Source organism: Filicampus tigris, chromosome 5, assembly GCF_054856515.1.
Source record: "Filicampus tigris isolate MCC_2025a chromosome 5, RoL_Ftig_1.0, whole genome shotgun sequence".
Taxonomy (NCBI): Eukaryota; Metazoa; Chordata; class Actinopteri; order Syngnathiformes; family Syngnathidae; genus Filicampus; species Filicampus tigris.
In genome coordinates this window covers 1,171,077-1,192,886 of record NC_141221.1, presented here as the reverse complement: position 1 = coordinate 1,192,886, position 21,810 = coordinate 1,171,077, and the positions used below count along the sequence as shown (strand labels likewise).

Genomic DNA, 21,810 nt, shown 5'->3' with positions numbered 1-21,810 from the left:
AGTTTTTAAAGAAGGCTTAGGTTTTCAAATTGTGGTTTCAAGCTAAGGTTAGGATTTCTATTTAGGGTTAGGGTTTTGAGTTAAGGTTTCAAATCAGGATCTCAAGCCAGGGTTAATATTTCAAGTTAAGGTTTCAAAATCGGGATTCGTGTACCAATTTAGGGATCCTATCAAGGTGTAAGGTTTTAATACAGGGTTGCACTTCCAAGTTACAGACCGTTTTAGGATTTTAAACACGGACTAAGTTTTTTAAAATAGGGTTTTAAACCCGTGTTAGGGTTTGAAGTTAGGGATTCGAAGTAGAATTTCCAGCAAAAGTTATGTTTTCAAGTTAGATTTTCCAGCCAGGGTTCGAGTTTTAAATCAAATTGAGTTGACTCTTTCAGTTAAGTTGAGTGTTAGGCTTTCAAATGAGAGTTTCAATATAGTGTTTCAAATGTGTGTTCATAGGAAAGTGGGCTGTTCAAATTGAGGTTTTAAGATAGGGTCGGTGTTTTAAATTACGGTTTCAAATAAGGATTTCGGGCAGAGGGTTGAGATTTCAAATCCATTCAATCCAAAGACTGTTGTTTTGATTTTTGCTGCAAATTGGCTTGGTAGTTTGACTGTATTTTAGTTGTATTTTCCAGATTTGAACATCTCTTTATGCTTGAATATATTTGCATAAAATACTCTTTTTAAAAAAAAAAAATGTTTCTATGTGTGCCCTGCGATTGGCTGGCAACCAATTGAGGGTGTCCCCCGCCTACTGCCCGTAGACTGCTGGGATAGGCTCCGGCGCGCCCCGCCGCCCTTGTGAGGAGAAGCGCTATCGATAATGGATGGATGGATGTTTCTTTGTCATCATTTGTGGAAACGCAAATGCTGAGCTAAAAAACAACAACATTTGAGTTGATGGAGGGTGTCTTGTTTTTTATTTGCCTCTCTGTAAAAGGTAATGCTAAGAAGAAGAAGAACTAGCTTAAAACAAAACACAATGGCAGGAATGGATTTTGGCAAGGAGGTGATAATTGATCTGCCGGAATTAGATTCATGTCAAAAAAAGCCAAAGAAGGTCTTCTACTTTGCTTTGAAGCCACTATTTTACCTTATTTCCCGGAGGCCTTGAAACGCCAACTGTCCCTCAATATTTTATCCAATCGGTACCAAATTGGGACCCCATACACAGGGCAGATGCGCAACGTTAATCTGCGAAGGATTTCACTTTACGTTATTGCGTGTGGTGGGTGTAAAGTTCAGTACCTTTCCATAAAATCTGAAACTCTGGTGAGGTTTTTTTTTTTTTCCAAGTTGAGCTCCCAATGCCTGTTTAACTTAGTACCATGAAATTTGCTTGACGTGCATTAGGAGTAGTCCCACAAAAAAGTCTCAAAAAGACAGTCCAAAAAGACACAAAGGCGACCATTTTGGTGAGGAGCAGCCATTTTACGCGGGCTATTTTAGGTTTATTTCTAGACAAACTGCTCTGTGAGAGCTTTTGGAAATTCAGTCCCTGCATCCTGTTTCAATTAGCAATATATATATATATATATATATATATATATATATATATATATATATATATATATATATATATATATATATATATATATATATATATATATATGTACCTGTATGTATATACTGTATATGGAAATTCAGAACACATGACAGAATATGCTGTATGGTAAAGTAAATTAGCGCCGGTTCCTTTCTTCTATGAAAACGATCTTTTCTAGGTCAGAGATGGACTTCAAAAAAAAATGTATTCCATATTTCTTGCGGTGCTGTATAGCTTGGCGGTGCAGGATGATGTGATTTCAAGGTGACTGCACGGTGATATGGAATCCAACCTTTGAGTGGATCAACCTTCCCTCCTCCCTCCATCCCTCCGTGTGTGTGTGTGTGTGTGTGTGTGTGTGTGTGTGTGTTGGCCTAAAAATATGTGCCACCATAATCCAATAGTAAAGACACAAATGCTGTGTGTGCGCAGCATACGGTGTCCGGGGACGAGGGGGAAAAAAGTACGACGAGTCGCAAAGCAAAGCTTTGGCCTGCTTCAAGGTCTCCCCGTGGTCTTGACGGACAACCAGAGACGAGGACCGAGCAATTATTTTTTCATTTATTGTATCATTTTAGTAGCTTGTACCCAAATATGTGTGTCATCACATGTGAACTGAACTGCTTGTACTGCTGCGGCCAAATTGTCCGCTGCATCGCATTCGCCACCGCACTTTTATCGGTTCCCTCCTTTACTAAACAAAATGGCTGCCTTTCTTTTTAACAATGTGAGCAAATTATTTTTATTCTCAATATTCAACATCGGCATTGAAATGTAGAACATTAAAGACATGATTAGATCAATAAAAAATCTCAGTTTAACAGACTTGGGCTCTGTTGACAAAAATTGCACTTGAGCAATTATTCAATATTTGGTGGCAAGCTGTAGAGAGTCACCGATACTTTGCTCCCCCCAACCCTCGAAAGGCTTATTTATTTTTTATATTTTTAGGTGTACCATTGAGAAATGAGGTTGCCTGGACACCCAACCCGGTGTCAGTCCAGAGGCCTGCTCGCAAACGTATTGCTCCACAACATGATTCTTTTCTGGTGTGGTCCTTGTCCAAAGTAGTGATGGATCAAGAAGAACAGCCACACGTGTGACCCAAACAAGTGTGCTGGTGTTTTCTAGTCCGTGACCGCGTTTAAGGCAAACTAATAGTGCTGTGCCGCCAGCATAAATCTCCACGCCGCTGATAAAAACGAAACCCCCAAAAAACGCATCACCAAGATGGAGAGCTCACTGCTACCGTTTTAATGCTCTCCGTGTGTGTGTGACACAAAAGAAAGAAGATCCACTAATACTCCAAAAGACAGCACGTCTGCCATTTTGCTTTGAGCCGCCATTTTGGGGGTCCACGCCAGAGGTACCACAACCAAATACCACAACTCCTCCAAAAGAGTTGATGAAAATTCAGCCCACAAAAGCACATGAAATTTGGTGGTCATGTCTACTATGACAAGACCTGCAAAAAAATTGCCTTTTTCGAAAATTGGTCTTGCCTGAATCGGCAAGAAGTCGGCCATTCTTGGCTCATTTCCAGACGTTCCACAAAGTTTTGGAAAATCCAGCCGCTGAATTGTTTCACTTTGCAACGGAACAATTGGTAGACAGGTCTAGCGTGAATAGAGCCACAAAAAAAAAAAACAACGCAGTGCCCAAAAAGACAGTAATTTTGCTATTTTGCATTGAGGCGGCCATTTCCAGAGCTTCTACAAAGGTGGTTTCAAGAGAGTTTTTTGAAGACTCCTCCATTGTGACCTATTTCTCTTGAGAACATTAAATCTAAGAGACATGTCTACCATGAGTAGCCCCACAAAAAAAGTCTGAGGAAGCCATGCCCGAAAAGACACAGGAGATGCCGTTCCACCTAGAGAGTTTTTGAAAATTTAGTTTAGCAACATGAAATTTGGTAAACGTGACGACCATTAGACCCGCAAAAAAGTCTCACAAAGCCAAGTCTGACAAGACAGAGGAAGTCTGCTGTTAGGAAGTCTGCCAAAAAAGCCAATGCCATTTTGCAACATGAAATTTGGTAGGCATCCCTATCACGAATAGATCCACAAAAACCTCTCAAAACTCAATGCTTGAAAAGACACAGGCAGTCTGCCAATTTGGCTCATTTCCAGAGGTTACACAAAGACGAAATTCTCCTACAACTGTTTTGCAAACTTCGTCCCGCAAAGCCAATACGTGTATCGCGTAAAAACATGAAATTTGGTCGACATGTTTATGGCGAACCGACCCGCAAAAAGTCTCCAAAAACGATGCTTGAAAAGACACAAGAGGTCTGCCGTTGTTGCTTTGAAATGGCCTTTGCGGGTCATTTGGCTTGTTTCCGAGCCATGTTTTCCGTGACTTTCGCCCACATTTCCTGTTGACGTGCCGTAAAAGCCGAAACTTTAATAAGTCAAGCCCGCAAGGTCAGGTCTTCTGCCCGCTTGCAGGTTAGCAACAGTTGGCAGCAGGCCCGCTTCAAAACGAGCTGTAAAGGCTAACCAGTGAAAGGAGCGAATGGGACCAATTCAAAGGAACCATACCAATTGATTCAAATAAAAAAGGGGGGACATAAATGTAACAAATAGAAGGGGGCACACACAGGATGACTTGCTGTGACAATAAAAACTGGCGACAGGCGCACAAATCGACACACAATAGCCGTGGAGAAAATCCATCCTATAAAGCGCACACACAAGAGTCCACTTTTTCATCCTAACCAGAAAAGAAAAAAAACAACAACAACAACTCACCTCTTACTGGACAACATCTTGAACACAAGCAAGAGCCAGTCAAGTGTGACAGGATTTCCATTCCATTGCAAAATGAATGTCAATAAACAAAGTGTCCCTGTCCTTTCTCTGCTCTCTGGGGCAGCGAAGACTTCTGCAAGAATGAGAATTACAAATGAACTTGTCATTCTAGAGAAGAATTGCAATATGATTCGATGAGATTCAAATGTGTTTATCTCAAGGGGTGTGGCTAGCTTCTGATTTGGAGTCGCTTAAAGTTGCAAGACATTTGTTGACGTTTTGTTTGAAAAGTCATCTGTGCAACAATGAAAAGTGTTTGCGGATGATTTTCCCACAAGATGGTGAATGAATAAACGCGGACCCAGGATTGACCCTTGAGGGACCTCGCACAGAAGCGGAGCCTTGGAGAAGGACCTTTTTGTCAGATATCAACCAATCCAGGGGCTCCAGACAAACTTTAAAACAATTTTTTTTTACTAGGAGGACAGTGGCCCCTAGCCTGAAATTTTACCTGACATTTTACAGGCGCTAATATCAAACTTAGGGGCACGCACGGTAAATCAACTTTCAAAGTAAATATTCACATTTCCACTCATTTTCATTACATGACTGATAAATGGGCCGAAGAAGTGTGGAGCAGAATTATGACAGAAACAAAAAAATATTCAAGGAGAATATTTTAAAATAAAATCAGATAATTTATTGGCTGCACATCCACGTGTAGATGAACAATTTACTTGCACTGACTCAACTTTTAGGGGCAAAATGCCACCATTTCGGGGCGATGTCAGCAGCACTTTTTGAGACATAAATGGGGAGTTTCGTTTTTGATAGCATTGTGTCAAGAAAAGAAGTCCAATCACTTCAATCATTTGAAAATGTTTGAAGGGGTAAAAAAAGTCCTAGCCTACGTTTGCAGCAAGAAACAAGCGGAAATGACGTCTATATGCGTCACAACGTCCGTGCGTCGCCGCTTCAATGGCGTTATTCAAATGTGGGAGCAACGCACATGTCAACGGGCTATTCCAAATGTTTCACAAATCGGAATTTTGACCTTTGACTGCATGTCAACGTAGTCATATTTTACGGAGTCCAATTTGTTTTGGATTTTTTTTGCATTCCCCCCAAAAAGTCGTCCATCGAGTGTGTGCGCTTCACACGCAGAGGCGTTTTGCAAAGTTGATCACCGGCGTCAGCATGTTGCGCGCATGAGTAATTGGGCGCGGGCAATGTTATCGCGCCCTTGGTGCCCTGGCCCCGATCAATCTGAGCAGGAAGTGTTGGCTTTAGCCCCGCCCACCTGCCAGGACCAAGGGAATTAATATTAATCAAGCATCGATTCCGCCCTGAAACACTGACCGCGCGTTACTCACCATCTATTCATCCTTTTATGTGCGCCTCTTCCCCCTCTTCTTTTCCGCCCCGTCCTCCTCTTTTCCATCCCGCCGCAATTCCCCCACACTTTTTTTTTCCCTTTTTCTTTTAGCGCCATTATCCCATTATCCGTCATCATCCGCCTCGCTCCATCTTGTTCTACATTTACCCTCTTTCATTCGGCTCTCCCGTTTTTTGTGGCTCGGCCCATCGCGCGTTCCCTCGTTCATCCATTCACCGGCGGGCCTTCTTTACGGCCCAGCGCGGGAAAAAATAGAGAGAATAACGAGAGGAGGACGAGGAGAAGGGCTCAATAAAACACAATGGCCCATTGTTGTTGTGTCATTCCATTAGTCACCTGGACGCCAGGATGGAGAGCGCCGAGACTTTGGGACTGAATCGGAACAGGAGCAAAATCAAGAGCAAGAGACAGGAGGAGGGAAGAAAGACAAAGCGAGAAAGCACCAAAGACAGAAACAAGTTTTAGTCTTCGGAGAAAAAAAAAAAAGGTCAATTTTCCGTGAAAGTGATTTTTAAATTTTTTTTTCCAGAAATAAGAATGCAAGAATAAAATACATTGTGAAAAAAGTTACAATCTTGCAACCATTTTTCTTCATGGATGTGGAATTGATGTTGAAATGTAATGAAAAAAAGATCTTTGGAGCGAAATCTAAATAATAGGCACATTTTTGGAGGGAAAAAAAATATCGTAATCTTTTTTTCTCTCAAGAAAGTCACATTTGTGTGAAAATAAGTATTAACAGAAAAGTGTTTTTGGAGCCTTATTTTTTCCAGAAAAAAAGGATATTTTCAAGAAGGAACAAAAAAACAATCAAGAAACGCCGTTTTACTTTTAAAAGAGAAAAGTTATTTTTTGTGAAAGTCATTTTTTTTTTCAGAAAAATGTGCATTTTCTAGGAAAAGAAATGTGAATAATGTTGTCATCTTGCAACGCTTTGACTTCACAGATGTGGAATTCAAATAAATGTAACTGAAAAAGATCATCATATGGGAGTCTGTATAATAGATAATCATATTTTTGTGCAAAAAAAAAAAAATCTTCACGTGTGTAGTGTCGGTCAGCCGACGTGCTCCCGTTAATGAAGTTGAACGAGCATAATGACGCTTTTTATTCCATTTGAAGAGCGGCGCCATTAAAGAGCCTTTTTCCGCTGACCCGCCTGCTGTCAGGTCAAACACAACCACTTCATTTTTTTCCCGCCGTGATGGAAATAGAATGGATTTGTCCTTATAAAATCTTTTATTTGCTGTACACGTTTTAAGTAACTTTTCATTACACTGCTTATTATTTCATTAATCACCTTTAAAAAAATGATTAGCGACATAACTATGCTGCTTCTCTATAATATTGTTTAAAAAAAAAAAAGATGCCAAATGTAAACTTGGCATGTTTCAATGTTCTCATCATAACATAAAACCTATCACAGTAAAATGTGAAACGTAACTTAAACATGAAAACATGAAACAGAACACCTTATCAAACGTTAAAATGTGACCCGTAATGCAAACTTCAACAGAACGCAAAAGTGATCACGTTATAACATGACGCTTTTCTTCATGTTAAAATGTGAAACTTATCACGCTATAATTGACAAAATAACATTATAACGGGAAACTTATGTTGCAATGCGAAATTTAACACATTATTACGAAAAAATTAAAACACTATACGAAGAAACTTTGATTACAATGCGAAGTTCAACAACGCAAAACGTAAGACATAATGACGAGAAACTTTAGTTAAAATGCAAAATTTAACACACTATATCGCAAAAAGTAACACATTATATCGAGAAACTGAAAGCGGAAGTCAACCCAAACATTTTTTTTCAAGAATATGTTCTATGCAAGCCCACTAGTTGAAACAGAGCATTCTGAACAATACTGCGTTTGTGGAATAAGTGTTAACCCACTCGTTTTTAGCCATCTCTGGGGGCGGCCATTTTGTCTTCTGTCGCCTGAAAATGACATCATAACTGCTCACAACGACCAATCGCGGCTGACCTGTTTTCTGAATCTGAGCCGTGAGACAGAAGACAAAATGGCCGTCCCCAGAAATGGCTAAAAACGAGTGCATTTTGCTGCTTAATTTATATTCCACAAACGCTAAATTAATCAGAATGTCGTGTTTCAACTAGTGGGCCAGCTGGGAACATATTCTTGAAAAAAATATGTTTGGGTTGACTTCTGTTTCAAGTTAAAATGTGAAATTTAACACATTAACGCAAAACGTATCACATGATAATGCAAAACGTAACCCCTAACGCTCATCTTAGCATATTAAAACATGAAACTGATCACATTAAAACGTGAAACGTATCACGTCAAAACGTGAAACATTCAAATGTGAAAGTTAACGTTATAACACGAAACTTACCACGTTCAAAGCCGAAAGTTAACATTATAAAGTCAGATGTAAAATCAAATGCGAAAACTATGAAAACATGTGTTCAAATGTCAAATGTATCATGTGAAAATGCAAAACAGTTAACATTATAACGCAAAACTTCTCACGTTGTAATGCAAATTTTGTCTTGTTAAATTTGTCACGATAAAGTGTAGAATTTACCACATTAAAATATAACATTCACCACTATAAAACGTAAAGTTTTTTTTATGATTTGGCAGTCGAACACTTCCATAAAATAGAAATAATCTGTTGTCATCCATGACGTGAGCACAAACACAGCAAATGGTGGAAAGTTCAGCAAACAACAGAGAATCAGTTCCCTAAAAAAAAAAAAAAAAAGTGAATATGTGAACGCCAAACCACAAATAAGCAGGGAACATTATATGTGGAAATGAGCAAGAATAAAAAGCCTCGACAGTGTCAAAGTACTTTTTTGCGTGTTGAATTGCGACTTGTTGTTCGGACACTTGACTCCATTTTGTTTGTCGTGCATTGGACACAATACGTCGGGTCACCTTGACCCGACCCGGGCGAGTGTGCGTGGACAGCGGCTCCACCTGCGCACTTATGCTGCAATTAAGTAAAAACAAAACAGCCACAGTCGACATGAGTGTGGAGTGTACAAGACAAAATGTTGCTGAATGGTGTAGAAAGCCAAATAACCATGGGAGGGGGTCATTTGGCTGGGGGGGCGGGGGGTGTCTTGTTGTTGGGGAGGGTGGGTTCCATCAGTTCCAGTGCTTGCATCTGGAAAAGTACTTTGGCTGCTTTCAGATTTTTTTTCCCCAGGACCGTCGGCGGCGCAGCGGCAATTACCGGACCATCATTGCGCTGTCAGACGGGGGTCTAAGGGGTGCTCTTGAAGCGCCACGGCACTACTTTTTAAGATGTCCTTTACTGCACTAGGTGTGCAGTCAAGCATTACGTCACCGATTTTTTAGTCATGTTTTTTTTGTTTTACTTTGAAACCCTAACCCTAGTTTGAAACCCTACTTTGAAACCCCAACCCTAGTTTGAAACCCTAATTTGAAAACCTAACCAAAGTTTGAAACCCTAATTTGAAATCCTAACCCTACTTTGAAATCCTACTTTGAAACCCCAACCCTAGTTTGAAACCCTACTTGGAAACCCTAACCATAGTTTGAAACCCTAGTTGGAAACCCTCACCCTAGTTGGAAACCCTATTTTGAAACCCCAACCCTAGTTTGAAACCCTTATATGAAACCCTAACCCTAGTTTGAAACCCTAATTTGAAACTCTAATTTGAATCCCTAACCCTAGTTTGAAACCCTAGTTGGAAACCCTAACCCTAGTCTGAAACCCTAGTTGGAAACCCTAACCCTACTTTGAAACCCTACTTTGAAACCCTAACCCTAGCTTGAAACCCTAACCCTAGTTTGAAACCCTACTTTGAAACCCTAACCCTAGTTTGAAACCCTAGTTGGGAACCCTAACCCTAGTTTGAAACCCTAAAATGTTTGAAACCCTAATTTGAAACCCTAACCCTAGTTTGAAACCTTACTTTGAAACCCTAACCCTAGTTTGAAACCCTACTTTGAAACCCCAACCCTAGTTTGGAACCCTAATTTGAAACCCTAACCCTAGTGTGAAACCCTAGTTGGAAACCCTAACCCTAGTTTGAAACCCTAATTTGAAACCCTAACCCTAGTTTGAAACCCTAGTTGGAAACCCTAACCCTAGTTTGAAACCCTAGTTGGAAACCCTAACCCTAATTTGAAACCCTAGTTGGAAACCCTAACCCTAGTTTGAAACCCTAGTTGGGAACCCTAACCCTAGTTTGAAACCCTACTTGGAAACCCTAAAATGTTTGAAACCCTAATTTGAAACCCTAACCCTAGTTTGAAACCCTACTTTAAAAACCCTAACCCTAGTTTGAAACCTTACTTTGAAACCCCAACCCTAGTTTGGAACCCTAGCTTGAAACCCTAACCCTAGTTTGAAACCCTACTCTGAAACCCTAACCCTAGTTTGAAACCCTAGTTGGGAACCCTAACCCTAGTTTGAAACCCTAAAATGTTTGAAACCCTAATTTGAAACCCTAACCCTAGTTTGAAACCTTACTTTGAAACCCTAACCCTAGTTTGAAACCCTACTTTGAAACCCCAACCCTAGTTTGGAACCCTAATTTGAAACCCTAACCCTAGTGTGAAACCCTAGTTGGAAACCCTAACCCTAGTTTGAAACCCTAATTTGAAACCCTAACCCTAGTTTGAAACCCTAGTTGGAAACCCTAACCCTAGTTTGAAACCCTAGTTGGAAACCCTAACCCTAATTTGAAACCCTAGTTGGAAACCCTAACCCTAGTTTGAAACCCTAGTTGGGAACCCTAACCCTAGTTTGAAACCCTACTTGGAAACCCTAAAATGTTTGAAACCCTAATTTGAAACCCTAACCCTAGTTTGAAACCCTACTTTAAAAACCCTAACCCTAGTTTGAAACCTTACTTTGAAACCCCAACCCTAGTTTGGAACCCTAGCTTGAAACCCTAACCCTAGTTTGAAACCCTACTCTGAAACCCTAACCCTAGTTTGAAACCCTAGTTGGGAACCCTAACCCTAGTTTGAAACCCTACTTGGAAACCCTAAAATGTTTGAAACCCTAATTTGAAACCCTAACCCTAGTTTGAAACCCTAGTTGGGAACCCTAACCCTAGTTTGAAACCCTACTTGGAAACCCTAAAATGTTTGGAACCCTAATTTGAAACCCTAACCCTAGTTGGAAACCCTAACCCTAGTTTGAAACTCTAGTTGGAAACCCTAACCCTAGTTTGAAATCCTAGTTGGAAACCCAAACCCTAGTTTGAAAGCCTAGTTGGAAACCCTAACCCTAGTTTGAAACCCTACTTTGAAACCCTAACCCTAGTTTAAAACCCTAATTTGAAACCCTAACACTAATTTGAAACCCTACTTTGAAACCCTAACCCTAGTTTGAAACCCTACTTGGAAACCCTAAAATGTTTGAAACCCTAATTTGAAACCCTAACCCTAGTTTGAAACCCTAGTTGGAAACCCTAACCCTAGTTTGAAACCCTAGTTGGAAACCCTAACCCTAATTTGAAACCCTAGTTGGAAACCCTAACCCTAGTTTGAAACCCTACTTTGAAACCCCAACCCTAGTTTGAAACCCTAATTTGAAACCCCAACCTTAGTTTGAAACCCTAATTTGAAATCCTAACCCTAGTTTGAAAACCTACTTTAAAACCCCAACCCTAGTTTGAAACCCTGCTTTGAAAGCCTAACCCTAGTTTGAAACCCTACTTTGAAACCCCAACCCTAGTTTGAAACCCTACTTTGAAACCCCAACCCTAGTTTGAAACCCTAATTTGAAACCCCAACCCTAGTTTGAAACCCTACTTTGAAACCCCAACCTTAGTTTGAAACCCTAATTTGAAATCGTAACCCTAGTTTGAAACCCTACTTTGAAATCCTAACCCTACTTTGAAACCCCAACCCTAGTTTGAAACCCTACTTTGAAACCCCAACCCTAGTTTGAAACCCTACTTGGAAACCCTAACCATAGTTTGAAACCATAGTTGGAAACCCTCACCCTAGTTGGAAACCCTATTTTGAAACCCCAACCCTATTTTGAAACCCTTATATGAAACCCTAACCCTAGTTTGAAACCCTAATTTGAAACTCTAATTTAAAACCCTAACCCTAGTTTGGAACCCTAGTTGGAAACCCCAAACCTAGTTTGAAACGCTAGTTGGAAACCCTAACCCTAGTCTGAAACCCTAGTTGGAAACCCTAACCCTAGTTTGAAACCCTAGTTGGAAACCCTAACCCTAGTTTGACACCCTACTTTGAAACCCTAACCCTAGCTTGAAACCCTAACCCTAGTTTGAAACCCTACTCTGAAACCCTAACCCTAGTTTGAAACCCTAATTTGAAACCCCAACCCTAGTTTGAAACCCTACTTTGAAACCCCAACCTTAGTTTGAAACCCTAATTTGAAATCGTAACCCTAGTTTGAAACCCTACTTTGAAATCCTAACCCTACTTTGAAACCCCAACCCTAGTTTGAAACCCTACTTTGAAACCCCAACCCTAGTTTGAAACCCTACTTGGAAACCCTAACCATAGTTTGAAACCATAGTTGGAAACCCTCACCCTAGTTGGAAACCCTATTTTGAAACCCCAACCCTATTTTGAAACCCTTATATGAAACCCTAACCCTAGTTTGAAACCCTAATTTGAAACTCTAATTTAAAACCCTAACCCTAGTTTGGAACCCTAGTTGGAAACCCCAAACCTAGTTTGAAACGCTAGTTGGAAACCCTAACCCTAGTCTGAAACCCTAGTTGGAAACCCTAACCCTAGTTTGAAACCCTAGTTGGAAACCCTAACCCTAGTTTGACACCCTACTTTGAAACCCTAACCCTAGCTTGAAACCCTAACCCTAGTTTGAAACCCTACTCTGAAACCCTAACCCTAGTTTGAAACCCTAGTTGGGAACCCTAACCCTAGTTTGAAACCCTACTTGGAAACCCTAAAATGTTTGAAACCCTAATTTTTAACCCTAACCCTAGTTTGAAACCCTCATTTGAAACCCTAACCCTAGTTTGAAACCCTAGTTGGAAACCCTAACCCTAGTTTGAAACCCTAGTTGGAAACCCTAACCCTAGTTGGAAACCCTAACCCTAGTTTGAAACCCTAACCCTAGTTTTTAAACCAACTTTGAAACCCTAACCCTAGTTTGAAACCCTAGTTGGAAACCCTAACCCTAGTTTGAAACCCTACTTTGAAACCCTAACCCTAGCTTGAAACCCTAACCCTAGTTTGAAGCCCCACTTTGAAACCCTAACCCTAGTTTGAAACCCTACTTTGAAACCTTAACCATAGTTTGAAACCATAGTTGGGAACCCTAACCCTAGTTTGAAACCCTACTTGGAAACCCTAAAATGTTTGAAACCCAAACCCTAGTTTGAAACCCTAGTTGGAAACCCTAACCCTAGTTTGAAACCCTAGTTGGAAACCCTAACCCTAGTTTGAAACCCTAGTTGGAAACCCTAACCCTATTTTGAAACCCTAACCCTAGTTTGAAACCCTAACCCTAGTTTTTAAACCTACTTTGAAACCCTAACCCTAGTTTGAAACCCTAGTTGGAAACCCTAACCCTAGTTTGAAACCCTACTTTGAAACCCTACCCCTAGCTTGAAACCCTAACCCTAGTTTGAAGCCCTACTTGGAAACCCTAACCCTAGTTTGAAACCCTAGTTGGGAACCCTAACCCTAGTTTGAAACCCTACTTGGAAACCCTAAAATGTTTGAAACCCTAATTTGAAACCCTAACCCTAGTTGGAAACCCTAGTTGGAAACCCTAACCCTAGTTTGAAACCCTAGTTGGAAACCCTAACCCTAGTTTGAAACCCTAGTTGGAAACCCTAACCCTAGTTTGAAACCCTAACCCTAGTTTGAAACCCTAACCCTAGTTTTTAAACCTACTTTGAAACCCTAACCCTAGTTTGAAACCCTAGTTGGAAACCCTAACCCTAGTTTGAAACCCTACTTTGAAACCCTACCCCTAGCTTGAAACCCTAACCCTAGTTTGAAGCCCTACTTGGAAACCCTAACCCTAGTTTGAAACCCTAGTTGGGAACCCTAACCCTAGTTTGAAACCCTACTTGGAAACCCTAAAATATTTGAAACCCTAATTTGAAACCCTAACCCTAGTTTGAAACCCTAGTTGGAAACCCTAACCCTAGTTTGAAACCCTAGTTTGAAACCCTAACCCTAGTTTGAAACCCTAACCCTAGTTTTTAAACCTACTTTAAAACCCTAACCCTAGTCTGAAACCCTAGTTGGGAACCATAACCCTAGTTTGAAACCCTACTTTGAAACCCCAACCCTAGTTTGGAACCCTAATTTGAAACCCTAACCCTAGTTTGAAACCCTAGTTGGAAACCCTAACCCTAGTTTGAAACCCTAGTCGGAAACCCTAACCCTAGTTTGAAACCCTAGTTGGAAACCCTAACCCTAGTTTGAAACCCTACTTGGAAACCCTAAAATGTTTGAAACCCTAACCCTAGCTTGAAACCCTAACCCTAGTTTGAAACCCTAACCCTAGTTTGAAACCCTAGTTTGAAACCCTAACCCTAGTTTGAAACCCTAGTTGGAAACTCTAACCCTAGTTTGAAACCCTACTTGGAAACCCTAACCCTAATTTGAAAACCTACTTTGAAACCCTAACCCTAGTAAGAAAACCCTACTTTGAGACCATAACCCTAGTTTGAAACCCTACTTGGAAACCCTAACCATAGTTTGAAACCCTAGTTGGAAACCCTAACCCTAGTAAGAAAACCCTACATTGAAACCCCAACCCTAGTGTGAAACCCTACTTTCCAACCCCAACATTAGTTTGAAACCCTACTTTCAAACCCTAGCCCTAGTAAGAAAACCCTAATTTGAGACCCTAACCCTAGTTGGAAACCCAACTTTGAAACCCTAACCCTTCTTTGAAACACTATTTTCAAACCCTAACCATAGTTTGAAACCCTAGTTGGAAACCCTAACCCTAGTAAGAAAACCCTACATTGAAACCCCAACCCTAGTTTGAAACCTTACTTTGATATTTGATATTCTGCATCTTATGCCTAAGCTTGATTTGGGGCAATTCACGTGCTCTCGCAGTGTGAAACGAGCTTTCCATGGTCTAGAATTAAGAGTCAAGACGTACACATCCAAGACATATGTCAATATGCATAAATTGGAAGATTTTGCGGCATCTGCGTGAAAAAGTCGTGACTCGTGATCTCTGGTTGTTGTAGATCCACTTTATTTATTTACAACATTTGATTACATGGCACTCTGACGCAATAACGTTTACAGAGAATAAATATTGCCGTCCTAACAATGTGGTCTTCGCTTTTTATTGTCGTTTTTCGCCGCGTCATCACCTGAGCTTTTAACACAAAACAACAAAGGTGAGCCCCCCTCCACCCTCGTGTGCTGCCCCCCCCCAACCTCACCTCAGTGCTTAATTTAAATAAATAATAATAATTCATTGCTAAAATAAAAGTCTAACACACTCGCAACACAGGGAAAACCAGACTATATTTCAAACCAAAAGAATTCAAATCGACTGTAGAGAGATGGTCCATTGTCTCGCCAACAGGAAGCAGGAAGTCTTTTCACCCAATGGCAGGAGGAGGGGGGAGGAGTCGAGAGCCGTCATTGGCTGGAAGGGTTTTTTGTTGTTGTTGTTGTTGGTTTTTTTTTGTAAAGTTTGAAACAACAGGACGTCGTCATCTCACTTCCTGCTGCTAATTGTGCAAGTTTTAGTCCGGGTGCATCCAGGCCACGATCTTTTACTTTGTAGACAGGAAATGACTCCATTTGCGGACAGGAATATACACACAAAAAACACTTGAAAAATAGACCCGAAACCTAAACCTCTTGTACGTAGCAATAAATAAAATGACAAAATAAAACATATTTCAATGGGAGTGGCAACTTTTTTTCATTGTAATGGCAACAAACGGGCCAACCCGATGGTACACACTTCCCTGCACGCCCTACAAAATAAAAGCTCTCCGTGATTTTGTTTTACTCTCACTTCCTGTCGCTACTTGTGCAAGTGCCGGTTGTCTCGCACTTTTGACGCTAAAGGCTTTTACTTTGTAGACGGAAAATGATTCCTCCATTCAAACATTTTTTTTTTCGACAGGAAATGGCAAATATTAAAATATGAAAAAGAGGTCCTAAACCCGTCCTCTGGTATGTGACAATAAATAAACGTACAAAATCAAAATAGTTTTTATGCGACTCTTATTGTGAAACTCACGGTTTCCTGGTAATGGCAACGAACGTGCCGACTTGGTCGCTTTGTACACTCGTCCCGAAATGAAAAGCTCCAACTGCTTTTTGTTTGACTGACTCATTTTGAATTCTTGTCTTTTATTGCATTAACTTGACTTCCACTTCCTGTTTGTGTTGCGCAACATTCGTCCTGGCCGGCCGTCCGTCCCTCCGATGCTCGCGTCCGTCTAAAAGGCATCACAGGTGAATTGTCTCCATGGGTTCACCCGGACCCACACATGCCTGCTTCCGACTGGGCGTCGGAACCCCGTCCCCAACGACCCCCCCCCCCCGCAACCGCACAAATAGTCTTCGCGGTGGCTACAATGGGACAATCGCTCCCCCCCGTCCGGCGCCAGACACGGTCACCAATTGTCTCGCGGCCTTTTCACGTAGCTCCTGATTTCCGACCGGCCCGTGTTCAAATTGCGGCGAGTCTCTTGGGCGCCGCCCCCCACCCCCCTTCCCTCAGTCCATCCGTCCGTCCACCGTCCCGCCCCGCAGTCACAAATTGTCTTGTAGCCTCTCCATGTAGCTCCTGATTTCCGACTGGCCCAAGTCCACGTCGTGGCAGACCCACTTGATGTCGTCCTCGCCGCCCTTCCCGAGCAGGACCGAGGGGTTGGCGTAGGGGCCGGCGCCCCCGGCCCCGCCCCCGCCCCGGTGCTGCTCGTTGGGCAGCACGGTGGCAAACGAGGTGAATTTGACTCGCTTGCGTTTGCCGGACGCCCTGGGGGAGTTGTTGAGGTGCTCGGCGTCGTGTCGGGCGGCGGTGATGGCGGAAAGGCACCGGTGGGGGTCCGGGAGGGCCCGGGGTAAGGTGTGGCTGCGGGAGACGCCCCGGTGGCCCGCGGCGGCCACGGGCACGGCGCCGGCCGCCCCGTTCAGGAGGTACTTGCTCTCCTCGTAGGCGTCGTCGCCGCGGTCGATGACGGTGGTGCGCTCGTCGGGCAGCGGCCCCGGACATGGGTCGGCGTGCTCCGGGTGGTCGGCCAGGAGGTCGGCCTCGTTGCCCAGCCAAACCCAGTCGTGGGCGTGGTTCATGTTGCCGCCCGTCTCCAGCACGGGCACCTGCTTGTGGCGGTACCTGGGGGAGGGGCCGACAAACAGCGACAGGCGGCGGTCATGGCCGGCAACAAATTCTCTCCTTTCTGCTCCCTTCAAAATGTCAGCTCGTCTTTTACGGCGGATTTTTCTCATTGGACTACCTTAACCCGCACCCGGGTTGTCTTTGGCACCTTAACACTGTGGTGTGCATTTTTTTCAAACCTTTAATTGCGCTTGCGACCCGGCCTTGTCTGAAACGCCAACACTAGCTCGGAATCCTAATTTGAAACCCCCATTTTAAACTCAAACCCTACTTCCAAACCCTAACCCTAGTTTCAAAGCCTAGCACTAATTTGAAGCACTACCTTGAAACCCCAATTCTAACTTTGAATCCTTACCCTTGTTTGAAACCCTAACCCTATTTCAAAACCTGAATTTGAAACTCTCATCCCAGTGTGAAACCCTAACTCTTATCTGAAACCCTAATTTGAAACACTAACATTATCTTGGAATCCTACTTTGAAAGCCTCATTTTAAGTTTGAACCCACTTTAAAACGCCAACCCTAGTTTCAAACCCTAACCACTTTGGAACCCATCCATCCATTATCCATAGCGCTTATCCTCACAAGGGTCGCTACTTTTAATAAACAATTTTAGGTTTACACCGTACTTATTTGAAACCCCCAGATCTTCATTTGAAACCCTAACAGTCGTTTAACACCCCAACGCGGTCTCGGAACCTTCATTTCGTCATTCATCCAATTAGCTCATCAGAGTTCCCTTTAACAGCGAATTGCGACGTCGTCTTTGCTACCTCGCCAGTGAGTTTTGTCTCGTTTTTGCGCCCTTGTCACCTGAAGGCAAAGCTGACGCAGTTGATGAGGAAGACGAGGATGGCCAGGCAGAAGACGCCCAGGAGGGCGTACATCCCGATCTCCAGGTCCGACAGTCCCCTGGTGGTCTGGCTGGGCTCGCCGCCCGAGGGTCCGGGCACCTCCACTTGGGCCGGGGAGCCGCCGGCGTAGTCGTCCGCCCGGCCGGGGCCGCCGCCCGCCGCCCGCTCGCGGCTCACGGTGCTCTTGGTCGTTAAGCTCACCTGACCACGGGACGGACAATCGCCAAGTCAGCGCCGATTCGCGTTATTTGATCCGTCTCGTTGTGGTCGCACCTTCCTCATGGCGCCTTCCTCGCGCTCGGCGGCCACCTCCACACTTTTGGACTCCCGCTCGGCTCCGTCGCCGTCCCTCAGCTGCTCGGTGCCGTTGTCCGCCACGCCTCCTTCCTGCGGAGCCCCGCCCTCGCCGCCGCCGCCGCCGCCGCGGGCGACTCCGAACTGGACCGCCACGTTGCCGACGCCCGACGCCAACACGCTCTTCCTCTTGGACTTCTGGCACGTCTCCGAGATCACCATCTCCACGCGCACCAGCGCCCCCTGGCCTTCACCTTCCGCCACCACCACGGGCCAGTGTTGCTCCTGTTGCCGCCAATGAGGCGGCACAAGGGAAGACCGTTCACAAGTAACTAATTGGCCGAGGCGCTACCAAGCAACGGGTGACGAATAACCAATTTGTCAATTTAGTCTCTGACTAAGCTAGCCAGCAACGAACTCATGAGCCCACTCACTGACCGAACTCATAATTGAGTGACGTACAAGCAAGCTAACTAGCGAACTAACTCACTCGCTGACTGACCTACTGACTAACTAGTATGCTGACTGGCTGAGTGATGACCTGACCAAATAACTAAGCCAAATTCGTCCACCACAATGAAACAATTTGACCAATAGGAGGGCAAAGGGCAAAACACTGATTTTGACGCTCCCACCTGATTGGTTACGGAGATGACGTTGTCGTCCAATGACACGGCAGACAGCAGGAAGTCTTTGGGGTCGTAGATGTCGAGCGGCGTAACGGAGCCGTCGCTGTAGTGGATCCAAGCACTGATGGCTGCTTCCTGAAATGGATTCGCAAGCGCTTGAAACAACATTGACCTTTACGCCACAGCGCCACCTGCTGGAGATATCACGACCTACCTACCGACCCACCTACCACATTGACTGATTGTCTGTTTACTGTTCATTGACTAACAACAAACTGAAAACTAACTCATTGCCAGACCTCAGAATGACCGACTGACTGACTGACTCACCAAGTAACCGAGAGACAAACTGACTGACTGTTAAACGACCAAACTGGCTAACTAGCTGGCTCTCTGACAAACTAATGGGTAACTGAGTAACTAAATGATTGACTAGCTAATCTATCACAATAACCAACTCACTAAGCTGCCGAGTGACCAAATGGGTAAGCAACTAACTGTCTGGCTCATGGATTAAACAACAACTCGTTGACGGACTGCCTGACTATCCGACTAACTATCGAAGGGACTAACTAATTAACTGACTGACTCGCTAATGGGTAACTGACTGGAAGAAAAAAAACGCCCCAACTGACTAAATGAGAAAACAAACTAGATAAACTGACTGACTGACCGACCCACTGAGTGACTAATGACGTAACTGGATGACTGACTCATTAGCCGACTAATTGAGTAACTCACTGAGTGACTACCAAACAACTGACTTACACAGCAACCAAATAAGTGCTTGGCTGACTAACCAAGCGACTGACTGGGCAATCGACTGAGCAGAACCGCCGTGTTGTCAAACTAACTAAGTAAAGTACGGACAATCACGCCAATGTCGACTTCCCGCCTCTAATCACGGGAAGCCAACTGATGCGCAGAGCACAAGATAGTAGTGCTGCATATCTGCCATTGCTTACACACGCACACACACACACACACACACACACACACTCCATCAATATGTACGTACACTCACGCACGGTTAGTTGAGTGTGTTAGCGGCTGCAAGTTAGGCATGTTGCTAATTAGGACCTGATTAGCACGGAAGGCAGATAAGCGGCGTGAGATGTTCACAGCCGAGGATTAGTCCTCGCATCGGCCGATTACCGCCCCGGGCGGGGCCCTCTCCCGGGTCGGCTGGCGCGTGCGCCCGCGCGCCTGAGTGTGTGTGTCTCAAGTGTCGCTGGAAAGATATGAAAAGCCCCGCGGGACAAGTCCGCGCTTCCATTTCCGATTTGGTTTTTCCCGCCGTCACAAATCACGGAAATGCAATAATCGGATCGGGAGAGCTTTTTAGGAGGCGCGCAGGCGGCAATTGGCGGCACGTTCGGCATTCGGATGGAAAATCAAGAATCAAGTCCAAAAACAATTGGTAGGAACACAAAGCTTAACTCTTAGTTGGATTACAATTAAGACTTGACTATTTTACGATTACAATTTTAAAATTAGGACTGAACGCGGTTCTAGTTTTAACCGCGTGCGGTAGTTCAAAACGAAAGGAAAACAAAATAAAGCCCGGGCAAAGAAACCTTCACATGCTTTTAACACTAGTGTTTTGTTTCGGTTTTTGAACACGACTTCATAAACGCAACAAAATGGAACTTTCCCCGAAAAAATATTTGACTCTCATAACATGACGACTTCTTCCACAACAGAACTTTTGTCGCTCTGAAAAACAAAACTTTTTTTACAACATTGTTTTCATTTAAAACATGCTCAAAGAACTGACTTTAGAAAAAACGCAGCCGCAAAAATATACAACTGTTTACTTTGTTTTTTTTTAAGAATCACAAATTGCATTTTTGTACAAAATAATGGGAGGGCGTTTTGCTCTAAAATATGCATTTTTTTTAATCATGTAAAAATATTTGTTTACTTTTCCTCACTACAATCTTTTAAATACATAACATCAGATTACCTTCAAAGCAAATTTGAGTTTTTTTGCAAATGTAACGAAGTCGCAAATTTTTCACAAATAAGATGAAAATGTCACCAAAATATTTGTATTCAGATAACGTGTTACTTTTTTTCTGAAATAAAAGTCCAATTCATTTCTCAAAAACACATCAGATTTCTTGCCGAAAAACACAGACTTTTTGACCCCCCCCCCCCAAAATTGAAGTTAAATTACTTTTTCCATGAGATTGTTTTGCAAAAAAAATAAAAATGATCAATTCTCAAATGAATGAATTCTCAAAATATACAATTTCCTTGCACAAAGGCTGATTCATTTTAGCACCAAGAAGCATGATTTTGGTCCCCCACGTGAAGAATGTAAAAAAAAATTGACGTGAAGAATCGTGATGGTGTCGCGTGCGTCCTCTTACCTGTTTGGGGGCGCGCATGAGTTGGCTGGCGGTGGCGGTCATCAAGACGGCCCGGCAAGAGGCGCCGGCGGCCGCCAGGCTGAGCGACAGCGAGGCCACCAGCTGGACGCCCATGTCGGCGATGGTCACCTGCGCACAGGACGACCCGCCGCTCAGTGGGAGCACCCCATCTATTTTTATTGCTGCAGTGGCTTGTCGGGGGGCAAAGGTCGCGCAGACCACTGGGCCGAGTGGCGCCATTCTGCCGTTGGCGATGCTTTCCCGCCGCCAATTAGTGGCGCTCCAACGCACGGCGGGAGCTGAGGCGTCACGTCATACCGCACGCACCCACATACGATTGCTGGACGTCGAAAGATCGCAGAAGACACGAGTCGCTCCGGTTATAGTAGGAGTCACTGTGGCTAGGACACCACACGCAACGCCATTCATCCCGATTATGTTACGATTCACTCCAAATACAATATGATCCCTGGATGCAACAGGAAGTAAGAAGATGCATCCAGATTCTGATTTACATTATAAATCACGGTAGTTATTCAATGTGCAATAAGGCCTCGATTACGACATGTTTCACTCGGTTAGGAGTCACTGTAGTTACCATATGATACAAGAAACAATTGATCCCAATTACGATTTACAATACGATTTTACCATCCA

The 21,810-nt window shown here is 43.5% G+C and overlaps 2 protein-coding genes across 7 annotated transcripts in view; one reads left to right on the top strand and one right to left on the bottom strand.

The window, feature by feature from the left end:
- The window catches only part of LOC147146797 (uncharacterized), a 130,190-nt gene that overhangs the window by 63,629 nt on the left and 44,751 nt on the right, over window positions 1-21,810 (top strand). The window lies entirely within an intron of this gene.
- The window catches only part of LOC147146796 (transmembrane protein 132B), a 136,563-nt gene continuing 130,954 nt past the window's right edge, over window positions 16,202-21,810 (bottom strand). For 5 of the 6 annotated variants that reach the window (XM_086029781.1, XM_086029783.1, XM_086029782.1 and 2 more), the window contains 5 exons: window positions 21,154-21,282; window positions 18,785-18,913; window positions 18,129-18,434; window positions 17,815-18,056; window positions 16,202-16,999 (listed from right to left, as the gene is read on the bottom strand). In XM_086029781.1, coding sequence (XP_085885907.1) covers window positions 16,417-16,999; window positions 17,815-18,056; window positions 18,129-18,434; window positions 18,785-18,913; window positions 21,154-21,282 — 1,389 coding nt within the window. In that variant the 3' untranslated portion in view covers window positions 16,202-16,416. The remainder of the gene's footprint in view (window positions 17,000-17,814; window positions 18,057-18,128; window positions 18,435-18,784; window positions 18,914-21,153; window positions 21,283-21,810) is intronic. The other variant, XM_086029786.1, reaches the window with a different exon arrangement.